Source organism: Grammomys surdaster, unplaced genomic scaffold (assembly GCF_004785775.1).
Source record: "Grammomys surdaster isolate TR1022 unplaced genomic scaffold, NIH_TR_1.0 125940, whole genome shotgun sequence".
Lineage (NCBI taxonomy): Eukaryota > Metazoa > Chordata > Mammalia > Rodentia > Muridae > Grammomys > Grammomys surdaster.
In genome coordinates, this window is record NW_021620762.1 from 3,768,833 (window position 1) to 3,784,082 (window position 15,250).

At 51.9% G+C, this 15,250-nt stretch overlaps 1 protein-coding gene across 2 annotated transcripts in view; it reads right to left on the reverse strand.

The window, feature by feature from the left end:
- Positions 1 to 15,250, reverse strand: part of Tmem104 (transmembrane protein 104) — a 56,282-nt gene that overhangs the window by 15,897 nt on the left and 25,135 nt on the right. For both annotated transcript variants that reach the window (XM_028752788.1, XM_028752789.1), the window contains exon 9: positions 1,909 to 2,002. In XM_028752788.1, the coding sequence (XP_028608621.1) occupies positions 1,909 to 2,002 (94 nt within the window). The remainder of the gene's footprint in view (positions 1 to 1,908; positions 2,003 to 15,250) is intronic.

Below are 15,250 nucleotides of genomic sequence, written 5' to 3' on the forward strand. Positions count from 1 at the left end.
GGCTCTAGGACTCACAAGAACGTTGACTTACTCTTCTTACCTCTCCCCTTCCTCACAAGCTCTCCTTCCTCTACCCCCTTTCTCTCTCTTTGAGACAGGGTCTCATGAGCCAAAGCGTTCCTTTTTCTATATAGTTGAGATTGACCCTTCAGCCACTTCCTCCTAAGTGTGAGGCTTATAAATCAGTGCCTCTACACTGGGCCCAAGCTTCCCTCTTTAGATGGAGACTGTTAAAAAATATAGAAGTTCAACTGTCATTATTAGGGTTGCTGTCTCCTTATGGACTCCATCAATCTGGTCAAAGCATGTGCCACCGGCTGCCACTCCCTCTCTTGTCTCTCAGTGTCATCCCAACATGGCAAGAAATGAGAAAGGGCTCAGCTTCAGGTCAGAGCTTAGAGAACCCTTCCCAGGCCAAAGACAGGCAAGTACCAGCAGGACGGGGCTAGGGTTGCAGACCCAGCCTTAGGGAGCGAAAGGAACTGGGCAAGAGAGATAGGTAGGTGGGGACAGAGAACATTCCTCTCCAAACCCTGCCCACAAAACCATTGCCACCCTGGCTGCAGCTCTCACATGGCCCGTGAGACAAGACACAACAGACAGGGAACAGACTATGTTCTGACCCCTGTCAACCCTGACACCAAGCCCTCTAGGGCTCCTGGATTAGAGAGGTATTGGGGGCTGGCCCACGCCTATGTTGCTGTAGCTGGGGCAGGGCAGGCTGTTTGAGAGGATGACCCACCTTCTCACTGGAAGCCACTGGTTTCTCTACAGGAGATGGAGGTGGAGGGGTGGAGGGGTGGAGGGGTGGAGGGGAGGGAACCAGAAGCTAGAAGAAGCCCAACACCATTAGTGTGAATGCCCTTAGCAGAATCATCATCCCGCTGGGGCACAACATGGAATCAGCAGCAGTCTGCAGCCCTGGTTCTGATGGGGGTTAAGGAGGACAGCTAGGAAGAAGGAGCCCAACTCAAACTGCTCTGTGCCAGGGGCTGGGGTGGAGGCTTCAAGACTCATCCATGTAGCCAAAGCTGTCCTTGAATTGACTCAATTTGTAGCTAAGTGAGACCTTAAACTTGGATTTCTCCTCCTGCTATCTCCCGAGTGCTAGAGTACAGGAACATGCTTCCATATTTGGTGCTGGGGACCAAACCTAGGCTTCTTACACACTAGACAGGCACTGTGCTGACGTATGTCCAGGCCCCACCCCTTTTTAGCTTTGATACTGAGAAAGTCAGACGCACAACAGATAAGTCAGAGGAGAGGCAACGGCAGCCCCACCGCTGATCATCTTCAGTCCTGCTGGAGCAACAGCTGGCTCCCTCCCGGATGGAGGTGGCTGGCATGGCAGAAGTGAATAGGTTCCTGCTGTTAGCCCAGTTTAAGGGGGAAGATCCCCAACATCTACCCGAGGACAAGAGTGCTGTGACTCGGGGTATCAGTTAGCTAGAAGCTAACAGACAGTAGGAACATCTTCTCTCACTCTGGTGGTCTAAGAGTCAAATGCTCAGAGTAGCTGTGACCATGGCCCACTGGGTTTTATGGCCTTGCCAGACAGCACATCCTTGAGAAGGCAGAAATGGTGTTCCTGTCCCCCTCCAGGGGGCACAGCCCGACCTAGCATGGTCATGTGAAGGAGGCTGGACCAGAATTAGCAGTTCAGGTCCTAGCCCAGTTCCATCCACTCAATGTGACCTGGAAAAAGTCACTCATGTGTTTTTTTTGCTACTAAATTTCCCCAGCAGTAACAGGCGACGGAGCACCTGCTCCTCCTTGCCCTCTGGAAAGGTTGGAGAACCAGGCAGGCCGACTGGACTGAGCCACTGCCTCGTCCCAGCTGGGAGTTTGCCGGGCTTCTCTGCAGAGGTGGAGGGAGGGGTAGACACTTGGGAGATTTCTCAGACTCACCGATCCATCTCATCAGAGAGGTCAAGATCTGCAGGTACTTCGTCTTCTGGACATCAAAGAAGGTGAAGGGACCGAGGAGGACAGTGAAGATAGCCTGGGGATGAGAGGGGCAATGAGAAAGTATGTGGAGGCGGACACACGGGGCAGGCTGTGAGGGGACCGCAGCCTGTGCACAGAGCTGAGGCCCCGCAGTAACACAGGTGAACACTCAGACTCACTGACAGAGCCTCCCTGGGGCCTGTCAGAGTCACTGAAGATGAGTACCAAGGGCTAGGCAGGATGAGAGAGCCAGAGCCTCCTGCTCGGATGTCACTGCCACATCTAGGCAAGGCCCAGGCTTCATCCTGAGACCTCCACCCAACCCATTCTGCTGACTTCAGTAGGCACTGATGGGGGAGCCTCAGGTCCAGCAGTGAGCTGTGCAGAGTGTGGGTCAGGAATAAAACAGAAGTGAGGAGAACCATTAGGGCCCTCGCCATCACGGGCAAGAGAAGACAGAGGTGGATAAGGATGCCATCTTTCAACAAGGATTGGAAGGCAGGGGACAAGAGCTAGAGCTGCTGGGGCCATGTAGGGAAACGTCCGGATTAACAGCGAGGGCTCATCTGGAGTGGGGCTGGGAAGCAGCTGAGCCAGTCGATGCTCACCCTGGGTTCAGTCCCCAGCACTGCACACACCACACGTGGTGGCACACACCCGTTACCCCAGGCCCACTGCTCCAGCTCTCTGAGGGTCATCCTCATCCACTCAGAGGTCAGGGGTGGGAAGTGAACTGCCTGTGACCCGGGTGCCTGTGGTAGCAGCCCCTTAGTTTCCTTTGCTTTGGAGAACAAGGGAAAATGCTTAACTTAAAAAAAAAAAATCAAACCCTGCTTTAGACTGCTGCCCTGTGGGGTATGTAATCCCTTTATAAAGAACACAGGGTTGGGGGAGATACGGTGTTGTCTCAGAGGGGGAGGGGCTGCGCTTTCCATGCCACACTGGCTGCTCAGGAAGCAGAGGGACTGACTAAAACCTGCTCCTTGGAGTTAAGATGGTACCATTTCCAATCTGCCACTCGGAAGCCTGCGGAACATCAGCCCTTATTAACATTTACACCGCGCCATTTCATCACGCGGATGCTGATGACACTCACCAGAGATGCAGCATAAGGTGGGGCGGCAAGAAGCCTCAGGAACCCGGGAGAGCGGCCTGCCTCCGGAGGGAGCTGGGCTCTGGCCCTATGAGCTATCGTGGGCTGCCAAGTAGGGGGGAGGCGGACCAGACAGTTCCTGTGACAGGCAGGGGGGAGCTCCTGGGTGGGGGAGCCCATTCCACCCTCTGTACAAGGAGGGCAGGAAGTAGGGGAAGCTGTGACCTCTTATCCAGGTCCATTATCTCTGTGAGAATGAATGACAAGATTCCAGAGTCGCCTAAGAAAGGCTCTAATTAGCTGGGCTGGGTGAAGGCACCCTGGCAGTCACTAGGGCTGGGAGATTTCTGAAGAGAAGGTCTTTCTGCTGGGAGACTCTTCTCATCAGGAAAAAGGGGCTAGAGAAGCATTTGTTTAGGCCTGGGTGACAGCAGAAGTCAGGGGAAGAGACTATCTGTGAAAATAAAGGCAGGTGTCTGTGTAGCCAAGGCAGGAAAGCTGGACCATAGTAAGATATGTGCACACCAGCTTCCACCACTGGTCGAGCCTTATGCGGCACCATTAGTAAGTCATTTAGGAAAATTACCACTTTCAGGAAAACTTTCCATTGATGAATTTCTCTTTTGAAGCAGAGAAGGGGCTGACAGGGAGATGCATAAACACAAAATGTATCCAAATGGCTTTGGTCTCTTGGGAATTTGGCTCTTTGTAGGCCCTGGGGCGGGGTCGGGGGTGGGGGTGGGGGTGGGGACTAGGCAACTCAGCTCTGACTTGTGCTGTCTCCAGCTGCAAGCATGGTGTCCAGCTGTGGAAGCCAGAAATCTTGGGGTGGCTCATGCGGAAGGTCAGAGGTCACATAGAGTATGAAGCCTGATCTTTAGAATGTTCTATCGCATAAAAACAGTATGAAGGAGTGCAATTGTTCTGGAAGGCAGGGTCATCCTCCAGGGGCCCTTGCACAGACTCCTCATCTACCTTCTTCGTTCTCAGTGCACTTGTAAAGACATGATATACCCCGTCTTGTGAAACACTATGGGTGGACTCTTAGGCGCAGAGGGTCCCTGGGGCCAACTGAGTGACCGAGTCAGAATGAGGATCCACCTGCTCAGGGTTCCATGTTTAGTCCAGACACTGGGTCTGTCCCAGGAACGAGACCTGATGGTAAAGTGCTCCTTTAGGAGGACTGAGCTCCAGCTGGGACACTAATAGCTGGGTAGTGGCAGTTTTCTTTCCATAATCAGGGACACAGACCAGTCTCACTGCTGAGGAAGTTCAGGGCCCACTGAGTCCCAGGCAGCACAGCAGCCCCTGTGTGGGGAAGCGAGCTCACTCTGCAGAGGGAGCGCAGATGAACTAGGCAACCTGGAGCCCGGCTAACAGATGAACAGGAGTCCTTTGCGAATTAGCTCAAGCCAGAAGCAAGCAGCTGCAGCAGTGGGCCATCCCAGGGACAGGACGGAGGATGGAAGTGGCAGTGGGAAGATGGAGGTTTGCTGGGGTCTAGCAGGGCAGAATCTACCACTGAGTGAGCACCAGCCAGATGACGTGTGTTCCCTTTTCCTTTTACAGAAAGACGAGAGAGATAGCCAAGAGACAGCCTATCCTCTTGGGTCTTCCAGTCTAGCCCATATGACATTATAAATTAGCTGGCTCCTGAGCAAATCTTCCAACCCCCAAATGCCATTGATCAGTTCCAACTCAGTTTCTGTTCAAGGACTCTTGTCACCCCCTCATTACAGAAAGCCGGGACACTGATCACGGCAGCCAAGTGTGTTTCTTTAAAAAAAAAAAGAAGAAAAAGGACCAGCAATGCTTTGATTTCTAATGAAATCTTCAAGCTGGTTTCTGGGAATAAAGTCTGAGACAGACTGGGAGGGGGCAAACGGGGCCACTCGAATCTCTCTTTCTGGGTCAGTGAGTTTTGCTGCGTACCAAAGGCCGCACAGCAGCCTTGCTGGAGCCGTGATGGACATGAGGGCAGCTCCTTTTCCCAAGGCACTGCAGGCAGCACTCAGCCACTGCTTTTTCAGAACATTCTGGAGTCTACTGTTTATCAGGGCTGTCTGTCTCCCCGTGTCCCCAAGCAGGTGACAATCACCCGAGCTGCTCAGGTGATAAGCGTCCAGCCACCTCTAACCTCTTGCCTAGATCAAGGCTAACATAACAAATTCCCCAGATAAGCAGCTCCAAGCCACAGAGACTTCCCAAAGCCAGGGGTCCTACATAGAGCCAGGCTTCCAATGGTGCAGCAGAGCGCCCCCTACAGGACAAAGCCACACACAGTGCATAGACCAAACATAAGGCTGCCAGAAGCTGAGTTTCTCCAACAGAGATCTCCTGGCCTGCACCGTGGGCTCTGTCCCCTGGACACAGGCCAGGGACTGGAGTACCTGGGGCAGGTGCTGACAGCCTTACCCGGGCTAGGCCGGGCTCTGTGGAGTTGTGTGGAATCCAGAAGTGCCAAGGCTTCCAACTCTGGTTCTCAAGCCTAACACCATGACCCTTTTATACAGTTCTTCATATTGCGGTGACCCCCAACAACAAAATTATTTTTATTGTTACTTCATAACTGTAATTTTGCTGTTATGAATCATAATGCAAACATCTGTTTTCCAATGTTCTCCTGTGAAAGTGTCACTTGAGCCTTGAAAGGGGGCGAGACCCATAGGTTGACAGCCGTGGTTCTCCCTGGAGCCTCCTGTGGTGGCCTGAGTATGCCTAGCTCCTTCACTCTCTCTTACGGTGGTCCTGCCTTAGGTGCCAGCTCTGGAGCAGGGGGTTAAACACTGTGCTATTGACAAGTGGATCTTAAATCAAGAGCACAGCCGTGGCTGAGCCACGGTCGCCTCTGGGTGGACCTCACCACACTTGGCATGCGCTGAAGAAACCTCCAGCTCCTCTCAATCTTGTCTTCAACAAAATGGGGCATACTGTCTGCTGTTTAGAAGGGAATACACAGGTGGCAGTCTACACTGTAGCACCAACTACACGGTGTGACACCTATTTTCCCTGTCCCCAAATCTCCCTGGCCAGAGAAACAAAACAAACCACACGTTTGGTGTCAATCACAAACTGCTTCTCCCATTAGAGCTGCAGAATCTCTCGGGTCCCACAGCCAGACAGGAATCTGTCACAGCCTCAGCCTTCCGGTCCCCATTCTCATCACTCCTCCCCTATCAAAGTCACCCTGTGATGACGTCACTGCTCAAGGCCACAGGCGCCTTCACATCTGCAGAGCACCCACATGGGTGGCTTTCCTCACTCGTCTGCAAGGTCGTCAGAGCAGGTGGAGGCCCCGAATCTGACCGAGGAGACAGAGGGACTGGAGAGGTTCAGGAGCAGAGGAAGAGAGTTGCAGGCATCTCTTGACACAGCCCAGCTCTCTCTCTGCAAACCCAACTCGCTGTGTCCATCTCGTAGAAGGCTGTTTTCCTCTGCCCTCTCCTGTGACCCACCAAGCTAACCTCTACCTTCATGCCTTTGCCCTCTGGACCCTCCTGATGTCAGAGAACCTCCTCTCTCTGGCCCCACCTTCAAAGCTCATTCAAATGCCAGCCTTCTCTGCAGTTCCTCCAGGGCTCGTGACTACATCAACAATGCTCGGGTGGCACCGCATGACTTCTGTCCTGCAAGGAACAGGGCTCCTGCATCCTCAGCAGGAGAGGCAGTATGCTGAGGGCAAGGGCCAAATCCTTGCTGGTCTAATGTCTAGAGATGACTGCACACTTGACACGGTTAGGCATGAACGAGTATTTGTGTGGGCTGTGCCGTGCTGGTGCTCGGTGAAATGCTGGAAGGAAGGCGGCACCACTGTGCTGGAAGAGACGCAGCCCTGGCTTAGCTGATTTGCTTTGTGACCCCACCCCACCTAGCCTTCCTGCCAGGAAGCTACGCAGAAGTACACCTGCTCTGTTGAAAAGACAACCACCATATTGGGGGAGGGGAATCTCTTTCCAAACACAGTTTGGAGCGCTGGGAGGTGTGGCTCAATGGGAGAGTGTGTGCAAGGCCCTCAGTCCATCTTAGAACTAAGGTAAGGGTCAGGGCATGAAGGAGAGGAGCTTGGTACCCGGCTCTTGCCGTCAGCAGAGCTCCCCCATTGTCCCCTAGTCAAAGGATCCCTAAACAGCAGAGTCACCAAATGGTACTCTACAGTGGTCCCAAGAAGAGGTGACATCTCTGGAACCCTAAAGAACTAAAGCCTTCAAAGGGGTTGTGGTCTCTCTGAAGCACCTACCCCTTGGTAGGATTCCCAGTCCCAAGCCCACCCATCAGCTCTTCCTGAACAAAAAGCAACCCCTAAAGCTTGCTTGCCATCTTTCCCTTGCTGAGAGGAGGAGGGGCAGCCTGCAGTTTCTGATTAGAACTTCAATTCTGGCAAGAAGGTAATGGGAAACACTCAGGGAGGCAGGAGTCAGCCAGCCGCTGCCTGGCCAGCCAGGGAGGGTCCTTCCCATCCCTCCCATCTCTGTGGGTGCACATGACAGATGGTGCAGGAAATTCCAAGATGGCATGCATGCTCACATGGTATCCTGCATTCCCACAGAACGCTTGGGAACGAGAGAGGGTGTGCTGGACCCTGCTGGCCATTATGTGCCCTTACATGGGACACTGAGCAACCTCCTCACCAAGTGGGAAGTTCTTCAAGTGCCTGTTTATTTATGGTACTGGCAGAAGAGGGGGATGGGACTTTCAAGGTTCCAGCACTTTCCATTCTACTAGTCTCAACACAAAAGACCAACAGGCTCTGTTTCCACCCAGCCTTCTTGCTCCAGAGCTGGTTGGTAATCTTCGCTTTCCCTGTTATTTTGGTGTGGGTGACAAAGGGACTTCTTAGAGACCGAGTGTGGTAACACTGAGTGTCAGGGCTCTCCTAAACACACAGGCTCTGCAAAGGGCCGGGATTCACAGGCATAAGAGCATCTGAGGCGGGGAGGAGTGGGTTCAAGTGGCGATGGCCACGTGCCAAACGCACAGCTGAGCTGTCTGGATTGATCCTGGAGGGTATTTCAGATGAGAAGGGGAGGGCTGCCAAGCTTGCAGGGCTGCCCCTGTTGAGTGCTAGGGGTTAAAAGCTAATTGGGGTTAATAGCATCTTGGCATGAGCCCATCCCTAACTGAACCTGCAACACGTCCTTGACACGCAGTGAAGAAATGCTCCAGGATTCTATTTTTATTTCTCAAGTGGCTGTCAACATTTATTTGCCTAATGGAATCGCAACTTCTGGGGCTTCATCTACAAAAGGCAGGTGGGCTCTGAGTCGGGGCACAAAGGAGCACTGTGTTCAGAGTGCTGGGATGGGGCAGGGATCCGGTATGGATGTCCTCGTTGAGCCAGCTTTGTGGGATCACTCAGCTTCTCAAAGTACATCATACACAGGGCATTTTCCTAATTACTGATTGGGGGGGGGGCAAGCCCACTGTGGGCAGGGCCATCCTGGGCTGGTGGTCCCACAAGAAAGCAGCCTGAGCAAGCCACAGGGAGCAAGCCAGTAGGCAGCACCCCTCCATGGCCTCTGCATCAGCTCCTGCCTCCAGGTTCCTGCCCTGCCTCCCCTAAGTAACGGGCCTTTACCTGGATGTGTAAACGGAAATAAACCCTTCCCTTCCCAAATTGCCCTGGTCATGGTGTGTCATCATAGCAGTAGTAACCCTAACTGGGACAGAAGTTGGTACCAGGGTAGTGTGGTATTGCTCTGACAGACCTGACCAAGTTGTTTTGTGAGGACTGTGGAAAGACTTTGAAACTTTAGGCAAAAAAAAAAAAAAAAAGGCCATTGTGTGTTCAAAGCTTGGTAAGCTGCTCTGTGGGAGCCTTGGAGACAATGATGTTGAGAAAGATGCAGATGAAGGAGGCCTGGCTTGTGAAGTTTCAGACAGACGCAAACACTCTACCGAACCATTTGTCTGTGGGTATCTGGTCATCTGGGGCTGAAGAATCAGCTGTGCTTAAGAAGAGACCAGCATCACTGAGGTGAAGCCTTCTGGGAAGTGTTTCCTCAGAGTTGGCACACAGAAGCTGTGGTCTATAGGCAGCTAGGATGTCTGTACTTTGTGCTGGCAACTTAACTTGGAAGTGTAAGAGTCACCCAGGTGGTGAAGGTCTCTTCTTCTGAGGTCTGGCACTGTGTAGCAGGGTTAGAGTCCCCGAAAAGAGCCTGGGAAAGGCTAACAGTTAAGGTACAACCCAGGTGCAGCAAATGATGCCAACAGTTTGGAGATGCCAGTGCCATGGGATGACCACCAAGAACAGCAGCAGCAGTGGAATGGACCAGCTGGAGCCTAGAAGAGTGGCTGTGTGTCCTACAGGGGAGGAGCTGAAGTGACCCAAGCCACTGGAGGAGCCCAGAAGATTCTGAGGGAATCACAGACACTGGACATGACATTATTTACACTGCTGGAGTTTGGGTTTGCCAGGTGCAGACTGTGTCCCGGTTCTTCCCTCTTCAGCAGGAAGAGATTTATCTTTAATTTCATAGGAGCCCACAGTTGAAAGACTTATTTATTTATTTTGGTTTTTCGAGGCAGGGTTTCTCTGTATAGTCCTGGCTGTCCTGGAACTCACTCTGTAGACCAGGCTGGCCTCGAACTCAGAAATCCGCCTGCCTCTGCCTCCCAAGTGCTGGGATTAAAGGTGTGCACCACCACCGCTCGGCTTGAAAGACTTTTTAAAGAAGCTGAATTTTTAAGTATTTAAAAATTTAAAGACTGTGGGACGTTTAGAATGTTTAGAAAGTTAATATTAATCTTGGGGAAGAATAAGAAAGGAAAGGTTATGGCTTATCAGTGATGTGTTTGTGTGTGGAGTTGACAAAGGTCAATTGTGCTGAATAGTTTTATGTCAACTTGACACAGGCTCGAGTTATCTGAGAGGAGGGAACCTCAACTGAGAAAACGCCTCCATAAGATCCAGCTGTAGGGCATTGTCTTAGTGGTTGATGTGGGAGGGCCCAGTTCATTATGTGTGATGCCACCCCTGGACTGGTGGTCCTGAGTTCTATACAGAAGCAGGCTACCTTGGACATGGTGTTGCATCGTAGCAAGAATAACCCTAACTAGGACAGATCCATTTTCCAAACATCCCAGGTACAGGACCATGGTGCTGCTAAGAACTGCTGCATGCAAAGAAGGTTCTGTCAACACTGTTCATTTTTGTTTCTTTGACGTGGAGTCTTGCTATGTCCTTCCTTCGTGCAAACGATCTTCCAGCTTTGGCCTCTTGAGTAACTGGGACTATAGCTACACACACTACTCCTTGCCACGTGTTATCTTATTTTTATTGCCCATGTGAGTTTAATAATGGTCCAAATACTCATGAGAGTTCAAGTACTTCTGATCATACAGGAAAGGACCAACCACCACACAGAAGATGCCCACCAGTGAAGGAACAGATGCTGTACTGGAAACTGTGTCAGCAATGCATGTGGGCCAAGCCCAGTGAACTGCCGTCAGGATGCATTTGCCAAAATTCTAGGACGAGAGCTATTATGTCATGGAGAGGAGGGCTTTCTCATACCAAACCAGAAGTGACCTGCCCTGGGACGGAGGTACCTCTGGCCTCTATGGGCACTTGCACACATTGTGCACATGTGTGCAAATGCTTATACGCAGACACACACAATTAAAAATAACAAAAACAGGAAGGAGGCTATCAGCCACGGAGAACCACGGATGGGTCAAAAGCTGCCCTGGGTAGCAACTTCTATCGAAAGGTTAGATATTGGGTAACAACTCTAACTGTATGGGCATCTTGTTGATTGAGCATTTCTAAATATATAAATTCTTTAGATAATCAAAAATAAAATAAAAACAAATTGCAAGGATGGGGGGAAGTTTCATAAGGGACCTGGGTGAGACAAATGTCCAAACTGTTTTTCAGTTGCTTCTAGAAGTTTCTCTGGGGGCAGGTTCACGTCTCCCTGACCTCTAGAGAAGGGAAGAAGTGGGAAAGAAGACAGTCACCCCAAACAGTCAGGGAGGCACTGGGAGGGGCGCCTGCAACACCAAGGTGATGGTCTGGAAATTCCACACGCCATTTCCCCCATGTCTGTCCAGAATACAGTCCACAACCCCTGGCAGCTAACTCAATGCCACACCACCAGCCCACCTGGCATGGCCATTAAAACCAACACTTGGTACAGGCAACGGTCCCAATGGCTAGGAAGCCTGCAGGACGGAGGTGGTTCTGGGGCTGAATTCTGAGGGGTGCTACTGGCAGCCAAAGAAGAGTGCTGCTCACTCTCTCTGCCCAGAGCCTCCTGATAAGCGATCAGGGCTGTGACTCATGTGTGGCTGTCGCCTATTACTCTAGAGAAGCTTGGGGCTTTGGGGGCAGGGAAGAAGGCTTTGAGAGCTGGCAAGTGAAGCAGAGCTTTGGAGGCCTCCCAGGTGGGACCTCTTTCTAATCCTGGCTACTGTTTCCACTTCAGAAAACAGGTGTTGAGAGGGATTAAAAGCTTTGTCCAAAATCTCAATTACTTAGCTGTCGCTGGGATTAGAGCCCAGGTCACCTGTATCCAAAGCCTATTTCCTGCTTAGAGCACTCAAGTGCCTCTCATGAGAGCCACTTCTGCCACTACCCCTCTCTCCACTCCTCAGACCTGGCTCCCTTCAGGGAGAAGGGCTAGGTAGGTAGGATGCCCTTAACCTGGCACAGCCACTGTTTCTCTGGCCCTGGCATTTGGGGACATGCCTGCATGCCTGTGTGGTCTTTCTCAGCTGACAGGCCAGATGGTGCCCAGTGGTGGGCGGAGTTCCAAGAATCTAATGCCAGAGCTACAACCTTTGTGGTTTGGGGGAAAAGATAAATATTATGGAAAACCCACACAGTCATTCACTTAATGACTATAAGTCACCAAGGCTTCTAATGGATGGCTGTCTCCTCACAAGCAAGACAGAGTGAGGAGGGATCCAGCAACGCCAGGCCCAGGTGAACAGATGGAACCAGGAAGGCTCTGCGAGGTTACGTGGGGAGATGTGGCAGGATAGCATGCATGCGTGCATGCCCGTGTGTACATGGGCATGCATATACACATACAATCGGCTGTGGCAGTGGAGGCCGAGAGCTCTGCCTGGAGGCACAGAGCTGCCTCTGGAGGCAGCTGTGCTCTTAGCTCTCTGTTGGCAGGTCAGGGGGCAAAGGGGGGCTGGCAGGGGAGCATGAGTGGGACCTGCAATTTCCCAACATGTGGAGAGCTTTTAATTGCTCCCCCAAAGATGCTCTGGTCCCTGCTGAGGAAGTCTCTGTCCTGGTGGTGAGGACCAGAGGATGCTAGGGAAAAGAGGAGCGGGCAGTATATACGGAGTTGGGTTCACTAGCTGTTCAAAGGTAGCTGGCTCTTAGGATCCCTGAGCCCATGAAGGATAAGGGGCTCAGGAGACTGAGGAGTGAAGCCAAGGCACGGCAAGGGCACAGAGCACTAAGGTTCCCCAAATCCTTGGAAGATGCTGATCGGGAGGGTGGGCAGTGATGGAAGGGACTCCAAGGGCTAGAAAGACTATATCCCAAGTGGATTCAAGGGGTTTCAAGCAAGGAAACATTTTAATTTACTATCTCTCTCCTCTCCTCTCCTCTCCTCTCCCCTCCCCTCCCCTCCCCTCCCCTCCCCTCCCCTCCCCTCTGTCTCTCTGTCTCTGTCTCTCTCTCTCATTTTGAGACAGGGTCCCTCCATGTGGGCTAACCTGGAATTTGCTATGCAGACCAGGCTGGCTTGGAACTCACAGAGATTCCCCTGCCTCTGCCTCCCTGAGTGCTAGAATAAAAGGCATGTGCCACCATTCCCAGCTCTGAGTTTAAAGTTCATGTGTGCTATCAAGGATGCAGGGAGAAAAAGGCTATTCACTTGTTCCACAGGGACAGAGGAATAAATATTGTCCCAGGCCTTCCTAGGAGCCTATTAGGAGGCAGGGCAGAAACATAACATACAATTGCCTAGCATAGGCTCTGTAGAAACTCCCACAGTGAGAGGACAGGATTGGGGGATACAATGGTTAGTTTAATTGCTAACTTCATACACTCTAGAATTATCTGAGAAGAAAGTCTCAGTGAGGGACTGCCTCCATCAGTCTGGCTATAGGCATGTCTGTGAATTGCTGTCTTAATTATGTTGATATGGGAAGACCTGGCTTCCTGTGGGCAGCACCATTCTCTAGGCAGGGGTCCTGGACTGGGAAAATGAAGGAAGTGAGCCAAACACCAACAGGCATGCAGGCATTCACCCTCTCTCTGCTCTTGACTGTGGATGTGACCAGCTACTTCAGGTTCCTGCTTTGACTTCCCTTCAGCAATGGGCCATGACCTGGAATCCTAAGTTGAATAAACCCTTTTCTCCCAAGCTGCTTTTTAAAAGGTTTTGTTGTTGTTGTTGTTGGTGGTGGTGGTTTTCTGAGACAGGGTCTCTCTACATAGCCCTAGCTGTCCCTGAACTCACTTTGTAGACTAGGCTGGCTTTACAGAGATCCTCCTGCCTCTACCTCCTGGATGCTGGGATTAAAGGAGTGTACCACTATGGCCAGTTCTCTAAATTGCTTTTTGACTAGGTGTTATCACAGGAACAGAACTAAAACTAAGGAGGTGGAAGTTGGACGGGACTTGGAAGCAACAGTGGAGAACAGTGTGCCTGTTTTCTGGCTCTTTGGGGCCAAGCTGACAGGTACAAACCCTGAAACTTGTTGAGCACTCTATGACTTGGGTTATAGTCCCAAAATTCCAGCTCAGACATGTTAATTCTGGATGTCAGGGAAAGGCAAATAGGACTGCCACATGACAACCACAGGAGAAAGCTGGCCCCAACCACTGTGGGCTGAGGAACCAGCAGAAGCTGTGCTGAAGGTCATCTCGGTTCTGAGGCTTCAAAGAATCAGACTCCTAAGGTAAGGCAGGCTATGTCATGAGTGATGAGGACATGGGGACCCCCTGGGGCACTGATCCAGCCCCCAGCTCCTGCTCATGTATAGCTGGTGGTAGGAAATACAGGTATGTGGCTGTTCGCATTTCCCTGATCAGCTGGAATCCCAGAGCTCTTGGGCCCGAGGTCTGGCCCTTGATCTCCTGCTGCTGCCTCACTGAAGGTGCTGAGCTCTACAAGAGGTGTCAGGTGATCACTTGAGAGGCTCTCAGTACCCTCCCTAGTTACACTCTCTCCTGGGAAGAGAGATGGAGAAGGGAATGCTGGAGCCAGAGGGAGGGAGGGAGGGAAGTCAGGTGCTCAGGGTATGGGAGCCCTGCAGAGAGGAACAACACACACGCCATGCTGGTTTCACCTCCCTTTCCCTGGTGCTGTCTGACCTTGAAACAGACCAGGAACTGAGTAAGCTTGGAGGCAGGGAGGGAGGAAGGCAGCACATCAGGACGACTGACTGCTGAATGAGCTCTGCTGAGCAGGGGTGAGGGATCACACTAGCAACCCCACACCCTCCCCAGGCCTGTCAGCAGGAGGCCTCCTCCTTGGGGAGCTGGCACACTGGGAGCTGCAGCCTCCAAACAGCAGGCACGTCTGGAGGAAGCTCAGAACACCTGTCTGGCAGGAGCATGGAAGGTACTTGTTGCTTTCACGTAACACAGCAGCCTGCTGCAGACACAACATGTGCAGTCAGATACTGTTCCTTGTGAGCACGGAAGCACCATTAGTGACATGAGCCCAGGCTGGGGATCTGTGGATGGTCTGCCCATCCTCCTTTCGCTGGACGCCCCTGACCACCCCTTCCATGACAGTACTTGGCAAGCAGGTCCATGAAGAAGCCTGGAGCGGCCTGTGTGCCGACAAGGTGATGTGAAATGCAGATTCCTGGGCTTTCTTTAGGACCTAGGAATCTGCTAGGTTAGTCTGATGAGGCCTAAGGCTAGGCAAGTGTTCTGTTTCTCGTCTGGAGGGCCAAGCCCATACTAATAACAAAAAATGATTAGTGCATATGTGTGCACACCATAGCATGTGCATAGAGGTCAGAGGAGCGCTCTGTGGAATCACGTCTCTCCTTTCACCTTTATGTGAAGTCTTCGTTAAGAATTAAACTCAGGTCACAGACTTTGGTGGCAAACATCTCTATCTACCAAGCCACCTGCCTCCCCCACCAGCCCATATTTCTGATAAAGGGCATACTGGTCACCCCAGGAACCAGGCATTGAGAAGCACTGTTAAGGCGCTAGTGCCTGATCTGGGGAAGGAAGTCTTAGAGGGTTTCCTGCTGCTGGGTTGGGGAAACAGCCTCTGC